Below are 12,723 nucleotides of genomic sequence, written 5' to 3'. Positions count from 1 at the left end.
GGGTTGGAGTTAAAACCTACTGGACGGTAACTCTCCAGGAACAGGGTTGGAGTTAAAACCTACTGGACGGTAACTCTCCAGGAACAGGGTTGGAATTAAAACCTACTGGACGGTAACTCTCCAGGAACAGGGTTGGAATTAAAACCTACTGGACGGTAACTCTCCAGGAACAGGGTTGGAATTAAAACCTACTGGACGGTAACTCTCCAGGAACAGGGTTGGAATTAAAACCTACTGGACGGTAACTCTCCAGGAACAGGTTTGGCGAGCCCTGCACTATACAGACCACTACTTTTGACCAGAGCCCTGAGTGCAGGTCAAGAGTAGTGCACTATATAGGGAATAGGGTGTAATTTGGGACACAACCTTGGTAATAACCAGGAGAAGGACAGCAAACGGACAACATAGTACGTGAAGGGATTTATTACCCATTCATAAGCCCTACATAACCCATTCATAAGCCCTACATAACCCATTAACAAGCACTACATAATACTTAATCAATGCTTATGTACTGTTTATGAATGTGCAATGAAGTCTTTATGTAGGTAACCTTCAAATAAAGTGTTACCAACCTATCATTAACTATGTGTTTATCTGATCCACAGCCAATTAAAGCATTATTCTGTATAACTACGTACATGTAGATTACACATGACATCTCTATCATCATGCACTTGTTTTGGTCTATGGAACATGTGTTTTATTTTACTAGCTGTTATCAGAAGCACATCTGAGGCTCGCCGCCAGATTCGAGTGGTTTGGTTTTTAAATAGATTACACAGTGAAGACAGTCCCTCATTAGAATGGGTTTTCCACCTCCCCACATTCGGATGTGCTTGCTGTGTCCTGGAAACAAGCAACGCTTTGGCAATGAAAGACACATTGATTCCTTCAGTGTTGCCAAGTGCCAAGCCTAATACTGCCACCCAGTAAACAGACTGGGAAATGTCTCCAACTCATCTTTGACAGTATGGAGTATTGTTCCCCTCTTAAAACAGAATGTCTGCCAAACGGATCCAATTCGTCTGCAGTCCTCCAACACTTGTGTTTATATATCCATGCCACGGGAAGTCCGAGAAACAAGGTTTCTAAAGGTTTGTATCTTCAGATTGGAAGCTGCTCGACAATGTAGAGAGGAATTCAGTGTCGTACATAGAAGGGTTTCTGTTATAGCCTCCCTTCTCGGTTTCAGGAGTCAACAGTGCACAATTATGATCCAACAAAAAGCTCCTGGTAGTGGATATATCAGCATCCATGAGGATCTTTCTTTATAAGCTGCTTTTAAAAAACAGAGGACCCTGATGTGGGGCCCTATTCAGATATGGGGCCCTTACCGGGTCTCATTGAAAAGGCCCTGAGCCGAAACTCTTATCCCACTGAGAACACTGCTGCTCCAACTGGTCTAGCAGTCTGTCCACCGAGTCCTCCTTATTGTCCAGCTTCAGGTACCTGCGGGCACAGCCCAGGTCTAACCTGGGCCAGCTGCCGTGCTTCTGCTCCTCTACAGGAGTGAGCTCCGGGGTCTCCACGCATCTAAACATGTTCACACACACGTCCAAGCTGCGCTCCCTCCGCGTGGGCTTGGGCTGCACTATCTGTGGGTCTGCCCCAGGTCCCCCAGGTCGCATGGCCCCTTCCTGTAGACGTATTACAGTCTGGGGCCAGTGAGGGCCGGGGTTAGTCCTGTAGCTAAGACTGTAGGAGCGCCTGGGCAGCATGGCTGTGACCTCCGACCAGTCGTCCCCTCCCAGAGTGGACATGGAGCTGGCTGACACCAGACAGTTGTGGAGCTTAAAGAGGTGAGCGGGCTGGGGGTCTGGGCTGGAGCCCCCTACGCCTGGCTCACCACCACCACCGCCCCACCGCGTGTTGAAGTCCGTCTTGCTGGAGTTGCAGGAGTTGGAATGGGAGGAGTGGAGAGAAGGGGTGGAGGCTGACTCCTGGTGGTGTAGAGCCTCCGTCTGTACGGTGGCCTGCAGGTACGTATAGTCAGCCCTCTCCTCCTCCTCCCTCCTGTCTCTGGTCGTCTGCAGCAGGGGCTCTGAGCTGGCTAGCTGCTGCAGACAGAGGATGTTAAGGTGAGTGGCAGGCAGACTGCTCACCCACTGGTAGTGTCTGGCCATGGAGTTGGCTGCTGCCATGTCTGAGAGGTCGGCCGAGGGCACGGCCGCCGACACCGAACAGATGACGCTCTGCATCTGGGCCAGCAGCATCTGGGTCTCTCTGTCGCGGTTCTCGTACAGCACCGTGTTGGCACAGATGAGGATGAACAGCCCCACGCCCATGATGACTGGTCCCAGGAGCTTCATCCGCTCACTGTGGATCAGACTGGTCGAGGTCAGGAGGCTCTTAGCACCCAGGCTCCAACCGGATGACTGGGGCTCAGAGACACCCTTACCTCTACCTCCTGCTGCTCTGTCCACAGAACCAGAGCCTTGTTGTCCAAGTCCAAGGAGCTGTGATGATCGGTGGGTCCGGTAGGGCCAGTACCCAGCCACTGCCAGGGCCGTGCCCACCACCACCACGATGACCCCCAGCACTAGGAAGGCTCCTGGCACAGAGCGGATCCGCAGCTTGCCTTGGATCAGGCCCTCCTTCTTCTTCCGGCCCCGCAGGCTGAAACCAGACATCCGTTGGCGTGGGGAAGGAGAGCTTGGCGTTGGGCCCCCGGGGGCCCCGGCCTTCTGGGTCTTCATGGTGCGACTCGGTCCAGCGCCCTATCGGAACACTGTGGAAGAACAGCAGGTTAATAGAAGAGACTACTAACGTGGCTTCTGCTTCCTGTATAGTTTTTATACTGTTGTTGATATTGTTCACCTCCCTCCCTCCCTCCCTCCCTCCCTCCCTCCCTCCCTCCCTCCCTCCCTCTTTCTACTTTGTTTTGTTTCTCTTTTTAATGTAAAGTGTGTTGTGACCCATGTTAAATGCACTTTAAATAAACGTGGACTTGACACTGGCGAAGCTGCCCTGTATCCTGTAAACAATGAACTCCTTATCCTCGTAGAGACGATGATCATAGGTTCTGTTCTCACGTTCATACTGCGGATACTATGTTGCTCTATTGTTCTCCTGTAAAAACAGCTTCTCAGGTTTGTGTTATAACCAAATGTTTCCCTGTTGAAACACTTTGTTAAAAAAAAAATATTTAAGAGGGAGATAATAAAGGTATTTCGTTAATGTTTTTATTCCTTTGAAGATTAACAGATTTATTACCACGTTTTGCATCACTGCATTTTTCCATTTGAATCTTCACAGAAAATCATTAAAGTTAGATAACTATTTTTAACAAACCGTTCCAAACCTTTCATGTCGTTAGCGAGCTTGTAAATTGTAAAGGTACAAACAAAACCCGGGGAAAACACTCTCTCACGTGGCGTTCTACTTGAGTGCACACATGACCATAAACAAGGTGAAACAGCTTAAAACATTTTAGCTGCAATTAAGCTGCTAAGCAACAATTCTTTTAAAACTTAGTGTCTCTAGTACCAAGATGATCTGATAACACTCAAAACACATGAAAGTCAAGTAAATCTTTAAAACGTTGATTCCTTGGGCCTCCCGAGTGGAGCAGCGGTCTAAGGTACTGCATCGCAGAGCTAGAGGAGTCACTACAGACCCGAGTAGAACAGCGGTCTAAGGGACTGCATCGCAGAGCTAAAGGAGTCACTACAGACCCGAGTGGAACAGCGGTCTAAGGTACTGCATCGCAGAGCTAGAGGAGTCACTACAGACCCGAGTGGAGCAGCGGTCTAAGGTACTGCATCGCAGAGCTAAAGGAGTCACTACAGACCCGAGTGGAACAGCGGTCTAAGGTACTGCATCGCAGAGCTAAAGGAGTCACTACAGACCCGAGTGGAGCAGCGGTCTAAGGTACTGCATCGCAGAGCTAGAGGAGTCACTACAGACCCGAGTGGAGCAGCGGTCTAAGGCACTGCATCGCAGAGCTAGAGGAGTCACTACAGACCCGAGTGGAGCAGCGGTCTAAGGCACTGCATCGCAGAGCTAGAGGAGTCACTACAGACCCGAGTGGAGCAGCGGTCTAAGGTACTGCATCGCAGAGCTAGAGGAGTCACTACAGACCCGAGTGGAGCAGCGGTCTAAGGTACTGCATCGCAGAGCTAGAGGAGTCACTACAGACCCGAGTGGAACAGCGGTCTAAGGTACTGCATCGCAGAGCTAGAGGAGTCACTACAGACCCGAGTAGAACAGCGGTCTAAGGTACTGCATCGCAGAGCTAGAGGAGTCACTACGACCTGAGTGGAGCAGCGGTCTAAGGTACTGCATCGCAGAGCTAGAGGAGTCACTACAGACCTGAGTGGAGCAGCGGTCTAAGGTACTGCATCGCAGAGCTAGAGGAGTCACTACAGACCCGAGTGGAACAGCGGTCTACATCGAAGAGCTAGAGGAGTCACTACAGACCCGAGTGGAGCAGCGGTCTAAGGTACTGCATCGCAGAGCTAGAGGAGTCACTACAGACCCGAGTGGAGCAGCGGTCTAAGGTACTGCATCGCAGAGCTAGAGGAGTCACTACAGACCCGAGTGGAGCAGCGGTCTAAGGTACTGCATCGCAGAGCTAGAGGAGTCACTACAGACCCGAGTGGAGCAGCGGTCTAAGGTACTGCATCGCAGAGCTAGAGGAGTCACTACAGACCCGAGTGGAGCAGCGGTCTAAGGTACTGCATCGCAGAGCTAGAGGAGTCACTATAGAGACGGGTTCGATCCCGAGCTGTATGACAACCAGACGTGATCGGGAGTCCCATAGGGCGGCGCACAACTGGCCCAGCGCTGTCCGGGTTAGGGGAGGGTTTGGCCGGGGGGGCTTTACTTGGCTCTTCGTGCTCTAGCGACTCCTTGTGGCGAGCCAGGCGCCTGCAGGCTGACCTCGGTCAGTCAGGTGAACGGTGTTTCCTCCGACACATTGGTGCGGCTGGCTTCCGGGTTAAGCAGGCGGGTGTTAAAAAGCGTGGTTTGGCGGGTCATGTTTCGGAGAACACATGACTCGACCTTCGCCTCTCGAGCCCGTTGGGGTGTTGCAGCAATGAGACAAGATCGAAATTGGAGAGAAAAAAGGGGGTAAAATACCAAAAAAATACTAAAAGAATAAGAAAAACGTTTATTATTTTGTCACACATAATCAACATGTCCTGTTCATTTAACAAAAACTCTTCTGCATCCCAAATCTTACCGTATTCCATACAGAGCTTCTTTTCACCAGAGCCCTGTACAGTGAATAGAGAGCAATAGTAATGGCTCTTTTGTAGGCACCAACTCCTTTTTGTAGGCACCAACTCCTTTTTGTAGGCACCAACTCCTTTTTGTAGGCACCAACTCCTTTTTGTAGGCACCAGCTCCTTTTTGTAGGCACCAGCTCCTTTTTGTAGGCACCAACTCCTTTTTGTAGGCACCAACTCCTTTTTGTAGGCACCAACTCCTTTTTGTAGGCACCAACTCATTTTTGTAGGCACCAACTCCTTTTTGTAGGCACCAACTCCTTTTTTGTAGGCACTAACTCCTTTTTGTAGGCACCAACTCCTTTTTGTAGGCACCAACTCCTTTTTGTAGGCACCAACTCCTTTTTGTAGGCACCAACTCCTTTATGTAGGCACCAACTCCTTTTTGTAGGCACTAACTCCTTTTTGTAGGCACTAACTCCTTTTGTAGGCACTAACTCCTTTTTGTAGACACTAACTCCTTCATGGTTCATTGGACAAAGCCTATGGGAAATGAAAATAGAGTTTCTGTTGGTTTTTGGGATAAATGCTGAAAATGAGATCATATATGTTTTGTTTTATGAGATTATCTTCATCAGCTAACGTCACTTTTTGTGAATTTTTAGGCATTTTGGCCGTACAAAAAAAAAGCACAAAAGAACTTCATAGTCCATTAAGGTCATGTTAACTGACTGACATTGTCTCATAGAACAAAACGTATAAGATTTCCTAAGCCTGTGTTCACCTCAGACCTTATTTTCTAAGTTTATCCCAAAACCCCATACTTTCCTCATTCCTTTTCCCCATACGAATGGCTAAACAAACCAGAGGTAACTCATTTCCATTTTTTTAGGACTACAAGCAAGCGTGCTTTATAGGGTGTCACTTGGACTCAGCCTCACTCTGGCCAGAAAACACAGAGAAAAACAGAAACGCTGGACTTAAATGGTGGAACTGGCACATGGTGAAGACATGTCTTTTCCACTGTTTGGTAAATATTCATACACAGAGACAGATGGGGGCCACAGGCCACATCCTTTGGCTTGAGTTCATCAAAGCACTTTAGATATGGTTTAGAATGAATGATGAAACCCGGCCCAACTTCATAGGCTCCGTACTGGTCTCCCAATGGACTTCTTTAGTCATAAACTATATGTAAATGAAGTGGCAGAGTCTGGTAGTAGCAGTTGTGATGTGTGTGTAGCATGAATGTGTATGTGTGTGTGTGTGTGTAGCATGAATGTGTATGTGTGTGTGTGTTGCATGAATGTGTATGTGTGTGTATTTCCAGTTCAAGTGTTCAGCAGTCTGATGGCTTGTAGATAGAAACTGTCTCTGAGCCTGTTGGTATCAGACATCATGCTCCGATACAGTCTGATGGCTTGTCCTAGTGATGTCCTGGGTGGATGGGAGCACGCTCCCAGTGATGTCCTGGGTGGATGGGAGCACGGTCCCAGTGATGTCCTGGGTGGATGGGAGCACGGTCCCAGTGATGTCCTGGGTGGGTGGGAGCACGGTCCCAGTGATGTCCTGGGTGGATGGGAGCACGGTCCCAGTGATGTCCTGGGTGGGTGGGAGCACGGTCCCAGTGATGTCCTGGGTGGGTGGGAGCACGGTCCCAGTGATGTCCTGGGTGGGCGGGAGCACGGTCCCAGTGATGTCCTGGGTGGGCGGGAGCACGGTCCCAGTGATGTCCTGGGGGGGGCGGGAGCAAGGTCCCAGTGATGTCCTGGGGGGGCGGGAGCACGGTCCCAGTGATGTCCTGGGTGGGCGGGAGCACGGTCCCAGTGATGTCCTGGGTGGGCGGGAGCACGGTCCCAGTGATGTCCTGGGTGGGTGGGAGCACGGTCCCAGTGATGTCCTGGGTGGGTGGGAGCACGGTCCCAGTGATGTCTTGGGTGGATGGGAGCACGGTCCCAGTGATGTCCTGGGTGGGTGGGAGCACGGTCCCAGTGATGTCCTGGGCCATCTTCACCACCCACTGGAGGGCCTTGCGGTCGTGGAATGAATAATTCCCGTACCAGGCCGTGATGCAACCGGTCAGGAGACTCTCAATGGCGCAGTGGTAGTATTTGGAGAGGACCGGGGTGGCATGCTGAATCTCTTCAGCCGCCTTAGGAAGCAGAGACGGTGTTGCGCCCTGTTGACAAGAGTGGTGGTGTTGTCGGTACATGACAAGTCTTCTGTGATGTGGACACCGAGGAACTTAAAACTTGTGACTCTTTCTACTGCAGTCCCGTTGATATGGAGTCTCAGAGCGAGGGTAATTGAGTCTCAGAGCGAGGGTACTTGAGTCTTAGAACGAGGGTACTCCCTACTGTGGCATGTGATTTACAACACTACTTTGAATCCCATCCTCATTTAGTTTGGCTTATTTGACCTCAGTGGAGACGCAGAGCTGGTTTAGACAGCCACTACATCCTAAATGGCACCCTAATGCACTATAAATGGAATAGGGTGCAATTTGGGACACAAGAAAAGAGCAATTCAGTTCAGTCAAAGATGTGGATCAGAATTCAGTTTTCAATTATCAATTTAGGCCCTGTGCACACTCAGATTGTACAATCGATGCACAACACATTAAGGCCCTGTGCACACTCATGTTGTACAACACATTAAGGCCCTGTGCACACTCAGGTTGTACAACTGATGCACAACACATTTGACACAATTGTTGTGATGCAACAGAGAGTTTGGTATGAACCAAGATGTCTACAAAATCATTGTTTCCACAATGTTTGTGTAGGGCCAAATATTTTTTTTGTGTAGAAAAACAAACAAGTTGTACTTGTGTCCAGACCAGAGAGTTACAGGTTCAAATGCCATCTGGGTGATCTGGATAGTTAAAGGTGCACTATGCAGAAATCGCTCCGCCATTTCCTGGTTGCTAAAATTCTAATAGTTCGCCTAATTTTAGTTTATGTGACAAAACAAGCAAGTATACTTTAGAGCATCATTGTACCATCTAAACCTCTGTGAAATATATTTTCCATAAACAAAAATATTGTATTTTCAGCTGTTTGAAGCTGGTGTACAAAACGCAAAGTAAAAGACGCAAAAACAAAACGTTAGGACGGGAAGCATAGAAATAGAGCACATAGAATAGCTCTACTGCTTCTTAGACTTGCGTTCAATGAGAATGACAGATCTATAACTAACATTTCTATGTGAATTTGGTCTGGTTGCCCAAAGGTGTACATATAGCAGCTTTAAAAGCATGTATTGCTGCTAATTCCACTCTCACTGAGAATAGTTACCTGGCTGCGTGGAGAAAGAACATTCCCTCTAGTTACCTGGCTGCGTGGAGAAAGAACATTCCCTCTAGTTACCTGGCTGCGTGGAGAAAGAACATTCCCTCTAGTTGCCTGGCTGCTTGGAGCAAGAACATTCCCTCTTGTTGCCTGGCTACCTGGAGAAAGAACATTCCCTCTTGTTGCCTGGCTACCTGGAGAAAGAACATTCCCTCTTGTTGCCTGGCTACCTGGAGAAAGAACATTCCCTTTAGAAGACTGGCTGACAGGAGCAAGAACATTCCCTCTTGTTGCCTGGCTGACAGGAGCAAAAACATTCCCTCTTGTTGCCTGGCTGACAGGAGCAAAAACATTTCCTCTTGTTGCCTGGCTACCTGGAGCAAGAACATTCCCTCTTGTTGCCTGGCTTACAGGAGCAAAAACATTCCCTCTTGTTGCCTGGCTACCTGGAGAAAGAACATTCCCTATTGTTGCCTGGCTGACAGGAGCAAAAACATTTCCTATTGTTGCCTGGCTACCTGGAGCAAGAACATTCCCTCTTGTTGCCTGGCTACCTGGAGCAAGAACATTCCCTCTTGTTGCCTGGCTGACAGGAGCAAGAACATTCCCTCTTGTTGCCTGGCTACCTGGAGCAAGAACATTCCCTCTTGTTGCCTGGCTACCTGGAGCAAGAACATTCCCTCTTGTTGCCTGGCTACCTGGAGCAAGAACATTCCCTCTTGTTGCCTGGCTACCTGGAGAAAGAACATTCCCTCTTGTTGCCTGGCTACCTGGAGCAAGAACATTCCCTCTTGTTGCCTGGCTACCAGGAGCAAGAACATTCCCTCTTGTTGCCTGGCTACCTGGAGCAAGAACATTCCCTCTTGTTGCCTGGCTACCTGGAGCAAGAACATTCCCTCTTGTTGCCTGGCTGACAGGAGCAAGAACATTCCCTCTTGTTGCCTGGCTACCTGGAGCAAGAACATTCCCTCTTGTTGCCTGGCTACCAGGAGCAAGAACATTCCCTCTTGTTGCCTGGCTACCTGGAGCAAGAACATTCCCTCTTGTTGCCTGGCTACCTGGAGCAAGAACATTCCCTCTTGTTGCCTGGCTGACAGGAGCAAAAACATTCCCTCTTGTTGCCTGGCTGACAGGAGCAAAAACATTCCCTCTTGTTGCCTGGCTGCCTGGAGCAAGAACATTCCCTCTGCTCATATGGCCACTGATCACAAATGAGTGAGGCAAACCAGACCTCACCTTTCATTAGCTAGCTGTTTTTTCCACTCTCACTTTTAATGAGTCGGCAACAAGCGGTACTACATAACAGTGGAATAAACGTAATATTTTGTTTAAATTCTATAAGAGATGTATTAAGTTATATAATTATCAGCTAAAGTGACTTTGGTCCCAAGACAGCCTCTTATAGCAGGGAGAGAATAAGAACGTACCTTTGACAGTCCACTCTCAAAATGTAAGTCACGTGACAGTTTCTGCGTTTTTACTGTTTCTCTTAATTCCTCTCTTGGTAATCGACAAAAAACACTCAGGGCAATATTCTTCTACTGAACCCTGTTCCTAGGCATGTATGACGCACGGCAAATAATGATTTAGATAATTACCAAGCTCATTGACTATGCAAAAGAGGTCCCACATATTATGTAGGAGTAGATCCATGCGTCGTGCTTGCAATATCTTTCCGTTATTATATTCATTTTTTTTATCTGCACTGATTAGCTTACAAATATTGCGTGCGAAACGCTATTATGCGCACTCCAAATTAACTATATCATACTCGACTACTTTATCAATTAACTGCATAATGAATTGAGTACAATATACCTTGAAGACCCATATTGGGATAATGTTACAGATATCCAAACCCCCTCGCAAATAACGCTTTAATGTCGGTCGCGTCATAGCAGGCTACGGGGGAGAAAACGACGGAGCGTTGCTACATTCCTTCAGTACATTGCCCAGTCTCATTGTGCATTGGTCAGGGTTTGCGGAGAAAATGTCATCTTATTTTATTTCCTCTAAATACAGATCAAATCTCCCAAATATCATACCGTTGAAATAGGCTAATAGGTGAAGGGAAACCAGACAGTGACAGCTTCACTGATTGTCTTGAACTTCAGTAGGTGCACGGTGTCAAAATAAAATCTTTCTCTTCTGACCTACCAGAAAAGTCTACATTCAACGACAATTGTCTGAAGTTGGCGCTCTCCTCCAAAGATTCCGCAACACTGTAACAATAATCTGTCTACAACCGGTTGAGTGATGATAGCCTACTTTTGAATGTTTCTACCGTGGAAAGTTATAGTCTACTTGCCTTTGATGCAGAATTCTTCGGTTTTATTCATTGTCCCCCGACACATATCGATACAGTATCGTTTGGGTTGTTCTGTCATGTAGCTTTAGGATCTTGTCCGTGAAGAAGAAATGTAATTTGCCTATAATTTCAACCAAAACGGAAGGATCAAGGATGAGTGTGGCTCTGCTGCTCGCCGTCTACTATAAGCTCTATCTCTTATTCAATATGTTTGTAGATATCCTTGTCGTTTGTTACTGGGGAGAAAAAAAATGCATTTTCAAAAGCTTTAGCCAAAAATGACGCTACATGTGGCCGCCCCCCTCACAAGACTGACCGAACATTCCCACCTCTACTTTTCTTTGGCGCTTCCATTCCTTCACCAGCCGTGATGCTATGCGCACTGCACTTCCGTGGAAATGGAACAGGGGAGCAGGCTGCTCTTGAAGGATTATTCCATATGCGCACTGTTGACTGACTGACCGACGATCTTAATCAGTAGCCAACCATTAGAAGTGGTCTCAAAAATATTTAAATATGGAAGGCTAAGCTCATTTATAATTGGTGGTCAAGTTGTTGTGCCTGGTAATTCGATCAGATAAATATGCCAATTTAGTATGGCGCTACAACTCATTGTAATGAACTTTAATTGCTGCAATTGATGTGATAATTGAAACCAAAACATTGGAAGGGAATATATTTTATTCCCATGGTTACTCGTTGCTAATTACCATTGCCAGTGAGGGCATTTCTGTCAGCATGAATACAGGACTACTGTCAAATTAGTACTGCCATCTTGTGGCTAAGCAGGGGCACATACCCCAAACCTTTATGGTCCTCCATAGAGCCCCACAGTGGAGCTGTCATAATACCCATAAAACCTAGAGGTCAAACAGGGAAATGGTTCCAATCGTTTTTCCACCACTCCAGAGGATTTTAGAATAAGGGCTGTGTTTCATGTAGGCTTACCCTGGCGTGATGTATTGATAACCTTGTAAATCTCTCTCGGAGAAGGTGACTTTTATTCATATATTAAGTCTTTATTTACTCGGATTCAAAAATGCTATTTAGCATCAAAGTAGACCATGCAAAACTGCAAATCCCTGCACTTCAGCTGACACCTTTGCTAACAGGTATTTTGTCCATTTTAAACTTGCACCAGACAGTTCACAGAATTGAATTGTCATTTTTTTTTTTGAAATTGAGCTAATTTATTCATTACTACATTTAGATAATTAATTCAGAGATTCTTACCTTTGACTCGATTCGGCAGTCTCGTCCTAATCATGGCAATTATAATTATTTAATTATAGTCACATTAGCATTGGGTTGGGGGGTAAATACAGGCAAATATATTGAAAAGTCACCTCGTCCTAGAGAGATTTACACGGTTATAAAAACCGTCATGCCAAGTTAAGCCTACATGAAACACAGACCTTATTTAAGTGTTTCTAAAAATCTCCTATGGGAAAAATGAATGGTGGAAAAACAAAATTGGAACCATTTCCCTGTTTGACCGCTAGGTGTTATGGTATTATGACTCATACTGTGGTACTCTATAAAACAAACATTCTTGTTGCCCCTATAGGTGGTGTAGAGTTCCTCTGGTCCACGGTGTCATATGCTGAGTGGAGGAACACATACTCCGCCCTGGAGCAGAGAGGTTGGTTCCAACAGTACTAGTCTCAGCACCCAGAACTGCACCAATTTGATCAGCGTGCAACCCAACTGTTACGTTCCCCAGTTTCTGTGTTCTGTTTTGTATTTGAGTGTGTGTTTCAGGAGATGGCTTCCTGAAGTACTCCCCAACCAGGTGATTGGTCAACCCCAGGCTAATTGGTGATTGGAGCTGACCCCGCCCCCTCGTCAAGAAGCAGCTGACTCTAATCACCATTGCCACCTGAAGATAAAAGCCAGTGTTCTGTCCAAGAGAGTGAAGATTAATAGAGAGAGGAGATGAGATTTGGAGTAG

General features: G+C 47.2%; 1 protein-coding gene across 2 annotated transcripts; it reads right to left on the bottom strand.

The window, feature by feature from the left end:
* Nucleotides 1-408: 408 nt before the first annotated feature.
* Nucleotides 409-11,274, bottom strand: LOC129820267 (transmembrane protein 200A-like). 2 transcript variants are annotated; one of them, XM_055877316.1, is made up of 2 exons: nucleotides 10,773-11,274; nucleotides 409-2,731 (listed from the first exon to the last, which is right to left on the bottom strand). In XM_055877316.1, exon 2 carries the CDS (start codon nucleotides 2,697-2,699, stop codon nucleotides 1,344-1,346), a length of 1,356 nt encoding a protein of 451 aa, XP_055733291.1. In that variant the 5' UTR covers nucleotides 2,700-2,731; nucleotides 10,773-11,274; the 3' UTR covers nucleotides 409-1,343. The 2 variants fall into 2 exon arrangements, with proteins under 2 accessions (XP_055733291.1, XP_055733293.1); XM_055877318.1 differs by lacking the exon at nucleotides 10,773-11,274 and adding an exon at nucleotides 9,892-10,748.
* Nucleotides 11,275-12,723: the final 1,449 nt, after the last annotated feature.

This window comes from Salvelinus fontinalis, chromosome 22 (genome assembly GCF_029448725.1).
Source record: "Salvelinus fontinalis isolate EN_2023a chromosome 22, ASM2944872v1, whole genome shotgun sequence".
NCBI lineage: Eukaryota > Metazoa > Chordata > Actinopteri > Salmoniformes > Salmonidae > Salvelinus > Salvelinus fontinalis.
This window is presented reverse-complemented; position numbering and strand designations above follow the sequence as displayed.